This window comes from Somniosus microcephalus, unplaced genomic scaffold (assembly GCF_052327205.1).
Source record: "Somniosus microcephalus isolate GS21.2 unplaced genomic scaffold, FLI_Smic_1.0 unresolved_chr7, whole genome shotgun sequence".
Taxonomy (NCBI): Eukaryota; Metazoa; Chordata; class Chondrichthyes; order Squaliformes; family Somniosidae; genus Somniosus; species Somniosus microcephalus.
Window position 1 is genome coordinate 9,900,985 of NW_028225185.1, and position 15,190 is coordinate 9,916,174.

A 15,190-nucleotide genomic window follows, 5' to 3' on the forward strand; every position below is an offset into this window, starting at 1 on the left:
AAATCGGGGGGATGCTCGAGAGGCCAGAATAGGTGGAGCGCAGAGATCTCAGAGAGTGTTAGGGGCTGGAGGAGGTTAGAGAGATAGGGAGAGGGGTCGAGGAGGCCTGGAGAAATTGGAACACGAGGGTGTGAATTTTAAAATCGAGGTGTTGCCAGACCGGGAGCCAATGTAGGTCAGCGAGCACAGCGGGTGATGGGTGAATGGTAGTCGGAGCGTGTTAGGCTGGCACACCCTCGGTACTGGCACTGGGAGTGTCGGGCTGGAATTTTGTGCTCAAGCCTCTGGTGTGGGACTTTGAATCCTCGACCTTCGGACTCGAGACTGCTACTCACTGAGTCACTGGCTGAGACGCGTTCGTTGTGGCACAGTTCGGAGAAGGGCCTCCGAAGATAAAAAGCCTCAAGGGAAGGCAACTGAAAACCATGCCGCTCCTCGTCCCTAGTCAGTGGCTCAAGAATCTCGTGTGTGTTAGGCTTGGGTGAGCTCCTGCCCTAGGACAGGACAGACAGGCATTGTGCGTCAACCTCTTCTGCTTGTGGGGAAGCACCTGTTTCAGTTTTAATGGCTGCGAGATCAACGAAAGGGACAGCACTTCCTCCTGAGCCTTTTGCGGTTGCCTGGTTGGAGCGTTTAGGGGAATATTGGGCCGACAGTGCGGCGCTCACTCAGTACCGCCCCTCCGACAGTGCGGCGCTCGCTCAGTACCGCCCCTCCGACAGTGCGGGCGGAGAGAAAGTCTTCATCTCACCGTACAGCCAAGGTAAGGGCAGGATCAGGCCCAGCTGCGATGCCCCCCCACAGTCGATCAGCATTAGCGGTCAAAGAGGTGGGTGATGAGGAAGATCTTAAGGTAGGAGAGCGAGATGGAGAGGCAGCAGGATATAAGTAGGACAGTGCGGCGCTCCCTCAGTACTGCCCCACCCACAGTGCGGCACTCCCTCAGTACTGCCCCTCCAACAGTGCGGCATTCCCTCAGTACCGCCCCTCTGACAGTGCAGCGCTCCCTCAGTACTGCCCCTCCGATAGTGCGGCGCTCCCTCAGTACCGCCCCTACGACAGTGCGGCGCTCCTTCAGTATTGCCCCTCCGACAGTGCGGCGCTCCTTCAGTACTGCCCCTCCAACAGTGTGGCGCTCCCTCAGTACCGCCCCTACAACAGTGCGGCGCTCCCTCAGTACCGCCCCTCCGACAGTGCGGCGCTCCCTCAGTATTGCCCCTCCGACAGTACGGCGCTCCCTCAGTACTGCCCCACCCACAGTGCGGCGCTCCCTCAGTATTGCCCCTCCGACAGTGCGGCGCTCCCTCAGTACTGCCCCACCCACAGTGCGGCGCTCCCTCAGTACTGCCCCTCCGACAGTGCGGCGCTCCCTCAGTACCGCCCCTCCCACAGTGCGGCGCTCCCTCAGTACCGCCCCTCCCACAGTGCGGCGCTCCCTCAGTACCGCCCCTCCGACAGTGCGGCGCTCCCTCAGTACCGCCCCTCCCACAGTGCAGCGCTCCCTCAGTACCGCCCCTCCCACAGTACTGCCCCTCCGACAGTGCGGCGCTCCCTCAGTACCGCCACTGGGAATGTCCGCCCGGTTTTGTGTGCTCAAGTCTCTGGAGCGGGACTCGAACCCCACTACCTCCCGAGTCCGCCGGTCGCTGGGCTGGAGTCCCACTCCAATCTCATACTTGGGATTAATTGACATGGTGGGCAACCCACAAAAGAGGGCGGGGGGCAAGGGAAAGGCAAGAAATGGGCTTGTGAAACTGCCTGGGCATTTTCTGTCGGCTCAATCCCCGACTCCCTCCCCTAGTGTGGACTGCGCCTTTAAGGCGGTGTGGGCTGCTGCGGGGATCCGCCTCCGAGAGCAGGAGAGGCGGGGAGGAAACGCCGCCCTCACCCTCCCCGAGGAGGAGGAGGAAGGAGCGCGATGGCAGCTTCGGAGAGGATCCAGAACCGCAGGAACCAGTGCATTTTCCGGCTGGCCTTCCGGCATTGCCCGCTTCGCAAGCTGGCCAGGAAAATCAGGGGCAACAACACCTACAGTAAGTTTTAAAAGTTAACAAACTCAACAAAACTCCCTTGAAACCCAACTGCAAAAGGGCTGCAAAATGGGTCCTGGCAGAGATGCAATTAACACTCCCTTTTTTTGTTGTTAATATCACACACTCGGACGCCAAAAACTTTTTGCTAACTTTTCCAAACTTCCCCTACCCCACCCCTTCCTGTCCTTTTAAAACGTTCTCAATCCAGGTGCTCTGAAAAACTGGTTTGGTGTTAGATGGGGAAAATGCTTTCAAGGAAGTTTAGAAAAATTCACCAGCTTGCTCTGCATCACACACAGGACCTCCCCCTCCAATCCTCCTGGGAAAGATTGTGTTTTGAAAACATGGGGAGTTATTTATGGCAAAGCCTTATCTCTTAAATAATATATATGTATTTTTAAAAAAAGATTAACTCTTTGCCCGCTCCCTGTCTGCTTTTCGCATTATAAGTCTCTATGTCAACATTTTGTCACGCTTAACTTGAGGCCCATCGCCCCCGCCCTCTGCTCGCTGACCTACATTGGCTCCCGGACCAGCAACGCCTCGATTTTATCATTTTAAAATTCTTATCCTCGTGTTAAAATCTCTCCGCCCCCCCATCTCTGTAGGCAGCACGGTGGCATAGTGGTTAGCACTGTTGCCTCACAGCGCCAGGGACCCGGGTTCAAATCCGGCCTCGGGTGACTGTCTGTGTGGAGTTTGCACATTCTCCCCGTGTTTGTGTGGGTTTCCTCCGGGTGCTCCGGTTTCCTCCCACAGTCCAAAGATGTGCGGGTTAGGTTGATTGGCCATGATAAAAATTGGCCCTTAGTGTTAGGGGGGATTAAATACGTGGGGTTACGGGATTACGGGGATAGGGCTTGGGTGGGATGGCTGTCGGTGTAGGGACCGGGTGCTAGGGTTTGGATGATCAGCCATGATCTCGTTGAATGGCGGAGCAGGCTCGAAGGGCCGAATGGCCTACTCCTGCTCCTAGTTTCTATGTTTTCTATGTTTCTCTGTAACCTCCTCCAGCCCCTGCAACCCGCCCAGATCTCTGCGCTCCTCCAATCCCGGCCTCTCGCGCATCCCCCCGATTTGTTGTACAAGGTATTGGTGAGACCGCACCTGGAATACTGCGTACAGTTTTGGTGTCCATACTAAAGAAAGGACATACTTGCTCTCGAGTCAGTACAAAGAAGGTTCACTCGGTTAATCCCCGGGATGAGGGGATGGACATATGAGGAGAGGTTGAGTAGATTGGGACTCTACTCATTGGAGTTCAGAAGAATGAGAGGCGATCTTATTGAAACATATAAGATTGTGAAGGGGTTGGATTGGGTGGATGCGGGGAAGATGTTCCCGATGATGGGTGAAACTAGAACTAGGGGGCATAGTCTTAGAATAAGGGGCTGCTCTTTCAAAACTGAGATGAGGAGGAACTACTTCACTCAGAGGGTGGTAGGTCCATGGAATATGCTGCCCCAAAAAGCTGTAGAAGCTACATCATTACATAAATTTAAAACAGAAATAGACAGTTTCCTAGAAGTAAAGGGAATTAAGGGTTACGGGCAGGAATTTGGACATGAGTCTAGGTTCGGATCGGTCATGGCCCTGTGGGTAGTGGAGCGGGCCCAGGGGCCGTGTAGCCTGACCCTGCTCCTATTTCGTGTGTCTAATTCTGTTAGATTCAGGAGATGGTTCGGTGGTTAGGATCAGATCAGCCATGATCTTATTGAATGGCGGAGCAGGCTCGAGGGGCCAATTGGCCCACTCCTGCTCCTATTTCTTATGTTATGTTCTTATTTCCATCGCTCCACTATTGGTGGCCGTGCCTTCAGCCGCCTGGGCCCCGAGCTCTGGAATTCCCTCCCTAAACCTCTCCGCCTCTCTCTCCTCCTTTAAGACGCTCCTTAAAACCGACCTCTTTGACCCAGCTTTTGGTCACCTGTCCTAATATCTCATAATAATAATTCAACTTTATTGTCATTGTACAAGTACATGAACAACGAAATGTGATCTTGCAAGCTCCCATGAGTCCAGTACAAATAACATTAACATTAAACGTAAATAGCACCGTCCTGGGAGAAGCAAAGCCGCTGCGTCTGTGCGCGCCGCCATTCCATTTCCACCATTCCTCCTGTCCGACAATCTTCAGCCCAACGCCCGGGCCTGCTCACCAGCCGCCCCTCCCGGGGCTCCTTCCGTGACCTTCTGCACCTGGTTTTCCCTGATGGTCACCCCTCCAGGTACTAACCAGGCCTGGCTCTGCTTAGCTTCCAAGCCTTGCCAGTGACCCTGTCCCTAGTCCCAGGAACAGGGCTTGTGGCTCGGTGTCAGATTTTGTCTGATAATCGCTCCTGTGAAGCGCCCTGGGACGTTTTACTACGTTCAGAGCGCTATATAAATGCAAGTTGTTGTTACTGAACCGACACCCTCTCTATAACGGATGTGTCACAGCGCCAGTACTGGTAGGAGGATGTTCATCTTCCAAAATTCGATAGACTCTGGAACAGTACCCATGGATTGGAGGGTAGCTAATGTTACCCCACTATTCAAAAAAGGTGGTAGAGAAAAGGCGGGGAATTACAGACCGGTAAGCCCGACATCGGTAGTGGGGAAAATGCGAGAGTCCATTATAAAAGATGTAATAGCAGAGCACTTGGAAAACAGTGACAGGATCGGACAAAGTCAACATGGATTTACAAAAGGTAAATCGTGCTTGACTAATCTACTGAAGTTTTTTGAGGATGTAACTGGTAGAATAGATAAGGGAGAACCAGTGGATGTGGTGTATTTGGACTTTCAGAAGGCTTTCGATAAGGTCCCGCATAAGAGATTAGTATGTAAAGTTAAGGCACATGGGATTGGGGGCAAGGTATTGACTTGGTGTGGTAAACCACTGTTTGTATTCCTGTTTGTCCTGTTTGTATTCCACTGTGTACATGCCTGGACATGCCTCGGCTGACTCCTCCCACAGGTCCTAGTATAAAGGTGACTGCTCCCCAGCCCTTGGTATCCTGGACCGGTCGACCACTCGAGGCAGACCTCCATTCTGTTGTTAATAAAAGCCTTTAGTTACTCTTCTAACTCTCAGTCTTTTATGAGTAATTGATAGCGCATCAATTTTATTAACAACATTTTTATAATGGAGAAGATCCTCACACCAGCATGCCTGGACTTAGATCATCGGGAGGCGGACTCATCCACCAAGTTTACTCACTGGCTTAAGTGTTTCGAAAAATTCCTGACCGCCTCCGAAGCAATCAAATCGGACGAGGACAAACTGGATGTCCTGACCTCCAAAGTGAACCACCGAGTGTACTCGGTCATCCAAGACGCGACCTCGTACGCGGATGCTATCAAGCTCCTCAAGGACCAGTACACGCGCCCAGTGAACGAAGTGTACGCCAGGCACCTCCTGGGGAGTCGTAAACAACAACCTGGGGAATCGACCGTGGAATACCTTCAGGCACTGTCTGTGCTTGGCCGGGCCTGTGGTTGTAAGGATGTAAAGGCCGCCGTGTACACAGAGGAACTTATCCGGGACGCTTTTGTAGCGGGCCACAGATCCAATTACACACGACAGCGACTGTTGGAGCAGAGTAACCTCGACCTCAACAAGGCCTCTGAACTCGCACTATCGTTGGATGCAGCCTACCAGGGCATGGATGCCTACTCCTCTGCACCGTGGACGCCGCGGGGAATGACAGCCTGGGACACGGTAGGACCGCCTCATAGCGCCGTGCCACCCCAGCCACACCCCAACAACGGCCCAACTACCACAGCAGTGTCCCAAGGCCAGACAGCAGTGCCCCAAGGCCAGAAATGCTACTTCTGTGGCCAGGCAAAACACCCCAGAGCGCGCTGCCCGGCGAAAAACGCGATCTGCTCGGGCTGCGGGAAGAAGGGACACTACGCTAGCGTCTGCAGGGCCAAAGCCACCCCGAACCCCAGCAGCGCCGCGTGTGGGCCATGCGGGCCGCCATTTTGGACCTCCCCGGCCGTGTGCGAATCACCGGTACAGCAGCCATTTTGGACGCCTCCAGCCACATGGGGATCATGGACGCCGCCATCTTGGACGACAGCCGGGACGCAGCAGGCCCCCGACACCGCCTCATCTGATACCCGCAGCGACACACCGACCCCTACGCTGGCATCCGTTACACTGGACCAAGCGAGACCGCACCAACTGGCCAGTTCCACAATGGACATTAAGGTAAATGGTCACGATACAATCTGCCTTTTTGACTCTGGGAGCACGGAGAGCTTCATCCACCCCGACACGGTGCGGCGTTGCTCTCTCCCAGTCCTGCCTGCGCAACAGCGGATTTCTATGGCCTCCGAGTCCCAGTCGGCGGACATTGGCGGCTACTGCGTGGTGACACTCGTAGTAGACGGGACCGTGTACGATCATTTTAAACTTCTGGTCCTGCCTGACCTCTGCGCTGCCGTCCTGCTGGGGTTAGATTTTCAGTGCCACCTTAAAAGTGTTACGATGGCGTACGGTGGACCCCTACCCCCACTCACAGTCCGCAGCCAGCAGCTTCCAAATTGCCCGCCGCGCACCAGGTGCAACCTCTCCACACTCAGAGTCACCCCCCCACCACTGTTTGCTAACCTCACCCCCGACTGTAAGCCCATCGCCACAAAGAGCAGGCGATACAGTGCCGGGGACAGGGTTTTCATTAAAACCGAAGTGGAGCGGCTCCTGAAAGAAGGGATTATTGAGGGCAGCACCAGCCCCTGGCGAGCCCAGGTTGTGGTCGTTAAGACCAGCGAGAAGCAGCGCCTGGTCATCGACTACAGCCAGACAATAAATCGCTACACCCTGCTGGACGCCTACCCACTCCCCCGTATAGCTGATATGGTCAACCAGATCGCGCAGTACCGCGTCTTCTCGACCATTGACCTGAAATCAGCGTACCACCAGCTCCCCATCCGCCCTGAGGACCGCCAGTACACTGCCTTTGAGGCAAACGGCCGCCTCTATCACTTCCTTAGGGTTCCCTTTGGCGTCACCAACGGGGTCTCCATCTTCCAAAGGGAGATGGACCGGATGGTAGATCAAAATGCGTTGCAGGCCACTTTCCCATATCTGGACAATGTGACCATCTGCGGCCGTGACTTGCAGGACCATGACGCAAACCTCGAAAAATTCCTCCGCACCGCCCAACTCCTAAACCTGACATATAACAAGAAGAAGTGCATATTCCGCACAAACCGCCTCGCCATCCTTGGCTGTGTTGTGGAACACGGAGTCATCGGCCCCGACCCCGACCGGATGCGTCCCCTTATGGAACTTCCACTGCCCCACTGCCTCAAGGCCCTGAAGAGGTGCCTAGGGTTTTTCTCCTATTACGCCCAGTGGGTCCCCTACTATGCGGACAAGGCCCGTCCGCTGATCAAGTCCACCTCTTTTCCCTTGACGGCAGAGGCCCGCTTAGCCTTCCACCGTATCAAGGAGGACATTGCCAAAGCCACCATGCACGCAGTGGACGAATCCATCCCCTTCCAGGTGGAAAGCGACGCGTCCGACTTTGCCCTGGCCGCTACCCTCAATCAGGCGGGGAGACCCGTGGCCTTCTTTTCACGAACCCTCCAAGGCCCGGAGACCAGACACTCCGCTGTTGAGAAGGAGGCCCAGGCGATTGTGGAGGCTGTGCGTCATTGGAGGCACTACCTGGCCGGAAAACGATTTACCCTGCTCACTGACCAGCGTTCAGTTGCTTTTATGTTTAACAACAAGCAGAGGGGCAAAATCAAAAATGACAAGATCTTGAGGTGGAGAATCGAACTTTCCACCTACAACTACGAGATCTTGTACCGGCCCGGGAAGCTAAATGAACCCCCGGATGCGCTATCGCGTGGCACCTGCGCCAGCGCGCAGATCGATAGACTGCGGGCCCTCCACAATGACCTCTGCCACCCGGGGGTCACCAGGTTCTTCCACCTCATCAAGGCCCGCAACCTGCCTTACTCTATTGAGGAGGTCAGGACCATGACCAGGAACTGCCAAGTCTGCGCTGAGTGCAAACCACACTTTTATAGACCAGACAGGGCCCACCTGATAAAAGCCACTCGCCCCTTCGAGCGCCTGAGCGTTGATTTTAAAGGGCCTCTCCCCTCCTCCGACCGCAATGTGTACTTCCTCAATATTATTGATGAGTACTCCCGTTTCCCGTTCGCCTTCCCCTGCCCGGACATGACCAGTGCCACGGTCATTAAATGTCTGAACAACCTCTTCACCCTGTTCGGCTTCCCCAGCTATATCCATAGCGACCGGGGCTCATCGTTTATGAGCGACGAACTCCGTCAGTACCTGCTAACTAGGGGTATTGCCACAAGCAGGACCACCAGTTACAACCCCCGGGGGAACGGACAGGTGGAAAGAGAAAATGCGACAGTTTGGAAGGCCGTCCTGCTAGCCTTAAAGTCTCGGGGCCTTCCAACCTCCCGCTGGCAGGATGTGCTCCCCGATGCGCTCCACTCTATTCGGTCACTGCTCTGCACTGCCACTAACGCCACCCCTCATGAGAAGATGTTTGTCTTCCCAAGGAAGTCCACATCAGGGACATCGCTACCGCCATGGCTGACGTCCCCAGGACCGGTCCTACTGAGAAGACACGTGAGGACCCATAAAACGGACCCCCTGGTCGAGAGGGTCGACCTCCTCCACGCCAACCCCCAGTATGCTTACATCGCATACCCGGACGGGCGGGAGGACACAGTCTCCATAAGAGACCTTGCACCCTCGGGGACCACAGTAACCCACTACCCACTACCACCCCCCCCCACGATCCGATATCCAGCCCCAGCAGACGGCAGGCCTGGGCCCCGCGACCCGCTCGACATCTACGAGGACGACACGCCTGTGCCACAGCCTACGCTGGACTCGACGCCGGAAGCTTCACTACCCCTGCCGTCGCCACGCCGATCACAGCGGCAGACAAGACCTCCGGAGAGACTCCAATACACTAACTTTTAATACACTTCACCCCGCCGGACTCAATTTTAAACAAGGGGTGAATGTGGTAAACCACTGTTTGTATTCCTGTTTGTCCTGTTTGTATTCCACTGTGTACATGCCTGGACATGCCTCGGCTGACTCCTCCCACAGGTCCTAGTATAAAGGTGACTGCTCCCCAGCCCTTGGTATCCTGGACCGGTCGACCACTCGAGGCAGACCTCCATTCTGTTGTTAATAAAAGCCTTTAGTTACTCTTCTAACTCTCAGTCTTTTATGAGTAATTGATAGCGCATCACTTGGATAGAGAACTGGTTGGCAGACAGAAAGCAAAGAGTTGGAATAAACGGGTCGTTTTCCGAGTGGCAGGCAGTGACTAGTGGGGTACCGCAGGGATCGGTCCTGGGACCCCAGCTATTCACAATATATATAAATGATCTAGACGAGGGAACTAGATGTAATATCTCCAAGTTTGCAGACGACACAAAGCTGGGTGGGCGTGTGTGCTGTGAGGAGGATGCCGAGAAACTCCAGTATGATTTGGACAGGTTGGGTGATTGGGCAGAAGCATGGCAGATGCAGTATAATGTGGATAAATGCGAGGTTATCCACTTTGGTGGCAAAAACAGGAAGGCAGATTATTATCTGAACGGCAATATATTGGGAGAAGGGGAAGTGCAACGAGACCTGGGTATCCTTGTGCACCAGTCGCTGAAGGTAAGCATGCAGGTGCAGCAGGCGGTTAAGAAGGCAAATGGTATGTTGGCCTTCGTAGCGAGAGGGTTCGAGTACAGGAGCAAGGATGCCTTGCTGCAGTTGTACAGGGCCTTGGTGAGACCACACCTTGAGTATTGTGTGCAGTTTTGGTCGCCTTATCTGAGGAAGGATGTTCTTGCCATGGAGGGAGTGCAGCGAAGGTTCACCAGGCTGATACCTGGGATGGCAGGAATGACGTATGAGGAGAGATTGGGTCGATTGGGCTTGTACTCGCTGGAGTTTAGAAGAATGAGAGGGGATCTCATTGAAACTTATAAAATTCTACCAGGACTGGACAGACTAGATGCAGGAAGGATTTTCCCGATGGTCGGGGAGTCCAGAACCAGGGATCACAGTCTCAGGATAAGGGGTAAGCCATTTAGGATAGAGATGAGAATTTCTTCACCCAGAGAGTGGTGAACCTGTGGAATTCTCTACCACAGAAGGCAGTGGAGGCCAATTCATTAAATATATTCAAGAAGGAGTTAGATATATTTCTTAAGGTTAAAGGGATCAAGGGATATGGGGAGAAAGCAGGGACAGGGTACTGAATTTGGATGATCAGCCATGATCTCATTGAATGGTGGAGCAGGCTCGAGGGGCCGAATGGCCTCCTCCTGCTCCTATCTTCTGTGTTTCTATGTTTTATTACAGCATAATAATGGATGTGTCACAGCGCCAGTACTGGCAGGAGGATGTAATTACAGCATGACACGGTTACATGGGAAATTTCCAATAGGAATCGAGAATGGGAATAATTGTTTTGTTGTTTCCAATCACTGATTACTGACTTCTCTCCCGATTTCTTAGATGTGCCGGCGGAACCCTCGGAGAGTTTTTCCAACCACTGGCGCTCGTTCAGCACGATTTCCGGGAACCTGCCACCGCACGAGAGGAGCGGGTTTAGCCAGATGGCCGGCGATTCTGCCCACCCTTTGCCCCAAGCTTCGATTCACACCCTGCCACAGGGCTCCCAGCCCCCGGCATTCCCGCTCCACCAGGTCCAGGTGGAGCTGAACCGAGAGCCGAGCGTCTCGAGCATGGGTGAGTCACCCCTTGGCTGACGGGCCGAGTTTTAATTTTAATCAGCAGAAAGAAAAAAAAAATGCCAAGCTTTGAAAAGAAATACCGATCAGGAAAGGATGAACAGGCTGGGTCTCGTTTCTCTTGAAAAGAGAAGGCTGAGGGGTGACCTGATAGAGGTCTTTAAAATGATGAAAGGTTTTGATAGAGTAGACACAGAGAGAATGTTTCCACTTGTGGGGAAGAGCAAAACTAGAGAACATCAATATAAGATAGTCACCAAAAAATCCAATAGGGAGTTCAGGAGAAATGTCTTTACCCAGAGAGTGGCGAGAATGTGGAACTCGCTACCGCAGGGACTGGTTAAGGCGAATAGTATAGATGCATTTAAGGGGAAGCTGTGAGGGAGAAAGGAATAGATGATAGGGTGAGATGAAGAGGGGTGGGAGGAGGCTCGTGTGGAGCACGAACACCGGCACGGACCATGGGCCGAATGGCCTGTTTCTGTGTTGTATATTCTGTGTACATAACATATAGAAACATAGAAGATAGGAGCAGGAGTCGGCCATTCGGCCCCTCGAGCCTGCTCCGCCATTCAATGCAATCATGGCTGATCATCCAAATTCAGTACCCTGTCCCTGCTTTCTCCCCATATCCGTTGATCCCTTTAGCCCTAAGAAACATATCCAACTCCTTCTTGAATATATTTAATGAGTTGGCCTCAACTGCCTTCTGTGGTCGAGAATTCCACAGGTTCACCACTCTCTGGGTGAAGAAATTCCTCCTAATCTCTGTCCTAAATGACTTACTCCTTAGACTGTGACCCCTGGTTCTGGACTCCCCGGCCATCGGGAACATCCTTCCTGCATCTAGTCTGTCTAGTCCTGTTAGAATTTTATAAGTTTCAATGAGATCCCCTCTCATTCTTCTAAACTCCAGCGGGTATAAGCCCAATCGACCCAATCTCTCCTCATACGTCATTCCTGCCATCCCAGGTATCAGTCTGGTGAATCTTCGCTGCACTCCCTCCATGGCAAGAACATCCTTCCTCAGATAAGGCGACCAAAACTGCACACAATACTCAAGGTGTGGTCTCACCAAGGCCCTGTACAACTGCAGCAAGACATCCTTGCTCCTGTACTCGAACACAGTGCAATAAGACACAGTGAACTCGGGAGCTGATGATCAGGCAACACCAGTTTGGATTTTACAAACACAGGAACAGGAGGAGGCCATTCAGCCCTTCGAGCCTGTTCCTCCATTCAATGAGATCACGGCTGATCTGTATCCGAACTCCATATCCCTTAATACTCTTGGCTAGCAATAAATCTATCGATCTCATCGTTAAAGTTATTAATTGAGCATTACTGCTTTTTCTGGGAGAGAGTTCCAGAACTCTACCACCCTTTGTGTGAAGAAGTGTTTCCCAACTTCTCTCCTCTATGGCTCAGGTTTAAATGATACAATGAGACTTGTCTTCTTTTATCGTGACAATGCAGCAAGTAAGAGGGTGTAGGATGTGAGAGATGGAACCTGGAGAGGAACAACAGAGGAAAGTTCAGAGGAGAACTCCAGTGTCAGCTGTGGCTCAGTGGGTTTCTCTCTCTCTCTCGTCTCGTCTCAGAGTCAGAACGTCGTGGGTTCAAGTCCCCACTCCAGAGACTTGGGCACAAAATCCAGGCCGATACTCCCAGTGCAGCGCTGAGGGAGCACCGCACTGTCGGAGGGGCGGTACTGAGGGAGCGCCGCACTGTCGGAGGGGCGGTACTGAGGGAGTGCCGCACTGTCGGAAGGGCAGTACTGAGGGAGCGCCGCACTGTCGGAGGGGTGGTATTGAGGGAGCGCCGCACTGTCGGAGGGGCGGTACTGCGGGAGTGCCGCACTGTCGGAGGGGCGGGTACTGAGGGAGTGCTGCACTGTCGGAGCAGCGGTACTGAGGGAGTGCCACACTGTCGGAGGGGCGGTACTGAGGGAGCGCCACACTGTCGGAGGGGCAGTACTGAGGGAGCGCCGCACTGTTGGAGGGGCGGTACTGAGGGAGCGCCGCACTGTCGGAGGGGCGGTACTGAGGGAGGGGCGGTACTGAGGGAGCGCCGCACTGTCGGAGGGGCGGTACTGAGGGAGTGCCGCACTGTCGGAGAGGTGGTACTGAGGGAGCGCCGCACTGTCGGAGGGGCGGTACTGAGGGAGCGCCCCACTGTCGGAGGGGCAGTACTGAGGGAGCGCCGCACTGTCGGAGGTGCAGTACTGAGGAAGCGCCGCACTGTTAAAGGGACGATACTGAGGGAGCGCCGCACTGTCAGGTGCCGTCTTTCGGATGAGACATTAAACTGAGGCCCCGTCTGCCCTCTCGGGTGGATGTAAAAGATCCCACGGATACTATTGGACGAAGAACAGGGGAAGGGGAGGGGAGTTCTCCCCGGTGTCCTGGGGCCAATATTTATCCCTCAACCAACATCACTAAAACAGATGATCTGGGTCTTTATCACATTGCTGTTTGTGGGAGCTTGCTGTGCGCAAATCGGCTGCCGCGTTTCCCACATCACAACACAACCCTTGGCTGGGGACGGCTGGAGGTTGCGTAAAGGCGCTGTAGAAATGAAAGTTATATTCTTTCTAACACTGGTCTCCTTCCCCCCCCCCCCGACGCAGATATGGAGGTCGATCCCGAGACGGGAGAACGAGCTCAATCATAGCCCTCGGGAAGTGCGAGACGAGATGACGAGTTCCGAACGCCGGCCGCCCCCCGAAAGGAGCCCCGTTTCTTGTCACGTTCCGTCCCTCTCCTCCCCGGACCCTTTTCCCAACCCCGCCGGAAAAAATTCCCACCTTTTTTTTAAAAAAGGATTTCACTTCCAGTAACGCCGATCGTGTGACACATCTCAGCGGACACTCACCCCCCCCACCCTTCCCAACACCTGGGAATTATCACATTGGACGCGTCCAATCAGATTACCACGAGCGGCGATGGTAGAAGGCGAATGCGATGGACCTTGGTCACTATAATTTTCTTCCGTCCCTCCTCCCTGTGTAAATATACATTTCTGAGACCCCAATTTGTATTTGCGTTGAAGTGGGCAGCCATGTTTGCTGTTCCCCAACTATGAAAGAGGCTGATAAAAGCAAATCGGGCCTACATTGTCAAGGAACTGAACCACAGCAGTGAGCTCATTATTCCCGCTTCTTAACTTTGTTTATGTTTTTAAATTTTTTTTTAAGAAACTGCTTTCCCTCCACAAACTACTAAAATCAGGGGTAGGCCTCAACCAGTCGCAGACAGTTACCATGGCGATCCTGGCGGCCTACACCAGTTGGTCGCCCCCCTCCCACCGTGCCGGAATAATTAGATCCGGACACGAGGGAATTTTTACTTCTCGGGCCTAAATGTCAGGGGCTTACGCTGGACTCCAGACTAGGTCAAAGGTCAAGAGGAAAGAGTCAAACAGGCCCCATGTTCCTCCACGGGAGTTCGACCTTTAACCTTCCCACGAACAAGGCGAGTTATTAAGGGTCCAAAGTTGAACTCCCCTCTCCCGCCACTTTCGATTGCTGGTGACATGCAAATGGTTTTTTATAAACTCTCTTCAGTGCTTCCCCGGAGGGAACCGTGACGAAAGAAAGAGAGTGGAGGCCAATGGTAGCAGAGGCCTACCGTGGGCTGGATGGGGCAGGCACCCCGGCACGGGGGGGAAGCCTCTATGTAGCGGTTTCACCCAGATTTTAAGCTGCAACCTTAGGTTAGAAAAAAAAAAGCACAATGTTGTATCATCAAGGCAGCCACGTGTGTAACATTAAATATTTTCTACAGTGGTCATTTTGTTAAAAAAAAATAATAAAACGTGTTGAAAATGTGATGGTGTTGCCTCCAGCGTGAATTCTCCCCATTTCTGACGGGTTCCACAGGTACTGGTTGTCATTAGGCCCAGGGCAACCCCCGTTTGTGTTTTTGAGCCTTGGCAACTAGGCTATTCGGCCACCGAAGCCTTCGCAGCAGAGCTCAATCCACAGCCCACAGCCGTAGGTGGAAGCGGTAGAGTTGGGAACACGTCAGCCAGGGATCGCTGGTGGGTGGGGACCTTCGGCCAAGACTCAAGAGTAAATAAGAGCCTGGGTTCCTTCAAATCCACGACACACTGGGCAGGAGCCATCTCCCCAGCCTGTTGAGGATAGACACAAGGGGAAATCAACCCATGTTCATGGCAACTACTTATCTGATGTGGTGTGTGGCACGCTCACACCGGGTCACAAGGATTTGTGGGTTCGAGTCCACAGGCCGGAGATTTGATCACAAAATCCAGTCCGACACTCCTGAGGCCAGTACTGAGGGAGCGGCGCACTGGCGGAGCGGCGCACTGGCGGAGGAGCCGCCTTTTCGAAGAGACGTTAAACCGATGCCCTGTCTGCTCTCTCGGGTGGACGTAAAAGATCCCAC

At 53.6% G+C, this 15,190-nt stretch overlaps 1 protein-coding gene across 1 annotated transcript; it reads left to right on the forward strand.

Annotated features, from left to right (window-relative positions):
- The first annotated feature begins 1,786 nt into the window (after nucleotides 1-1,786).
- Nucleotides 1,787-14,612, forward strand: LOC147086503 (uncharacterized). The gene is made up of 3 exons (XM_085978593.1): nucleotides 1,787-2,033; nucleotides 10,546-10,779; nucleotides 13,411-14,612. The coding sequence occupies exons 1-3, from the start codon at nucleotides 1,919-1,921 to the stop codon at nucleotides 13,452-13,454; spliced, it is 393 nt and encodes a 130-aa protein (XP_085834719.1). The 5' UTR covers nucleotides 1,787-1,918; the 3' UTR covers nucleotides 13,455-14,612.
- Nucleotides 14,613-15,190: the final 578 nt, after the last annotated feature.

Coding starts and splice junctions, on each gene's coding strand:
- LOC147086503 (XM_085978593.1), top strand. CDS start 1,919: ATGGCAGCTTCGGAGAGGATCCAGAACCGCAGGAACCAGTGCATTTTC. Junction 2,034..10,545: donor CAGGGGCAACAACACCTACA/GTAAGTTTTAAA, acceptor CCGATTTCTTAG/ATGTGCCGGCGGAACCCTCG. Junction 10,780..13,410: donor GCCGAGCGTCTCGAGCATGG/GTGAGTCACCCC, acceptor CCCCCGACGCAG/ATATGGAGGTCGATCCCGAG.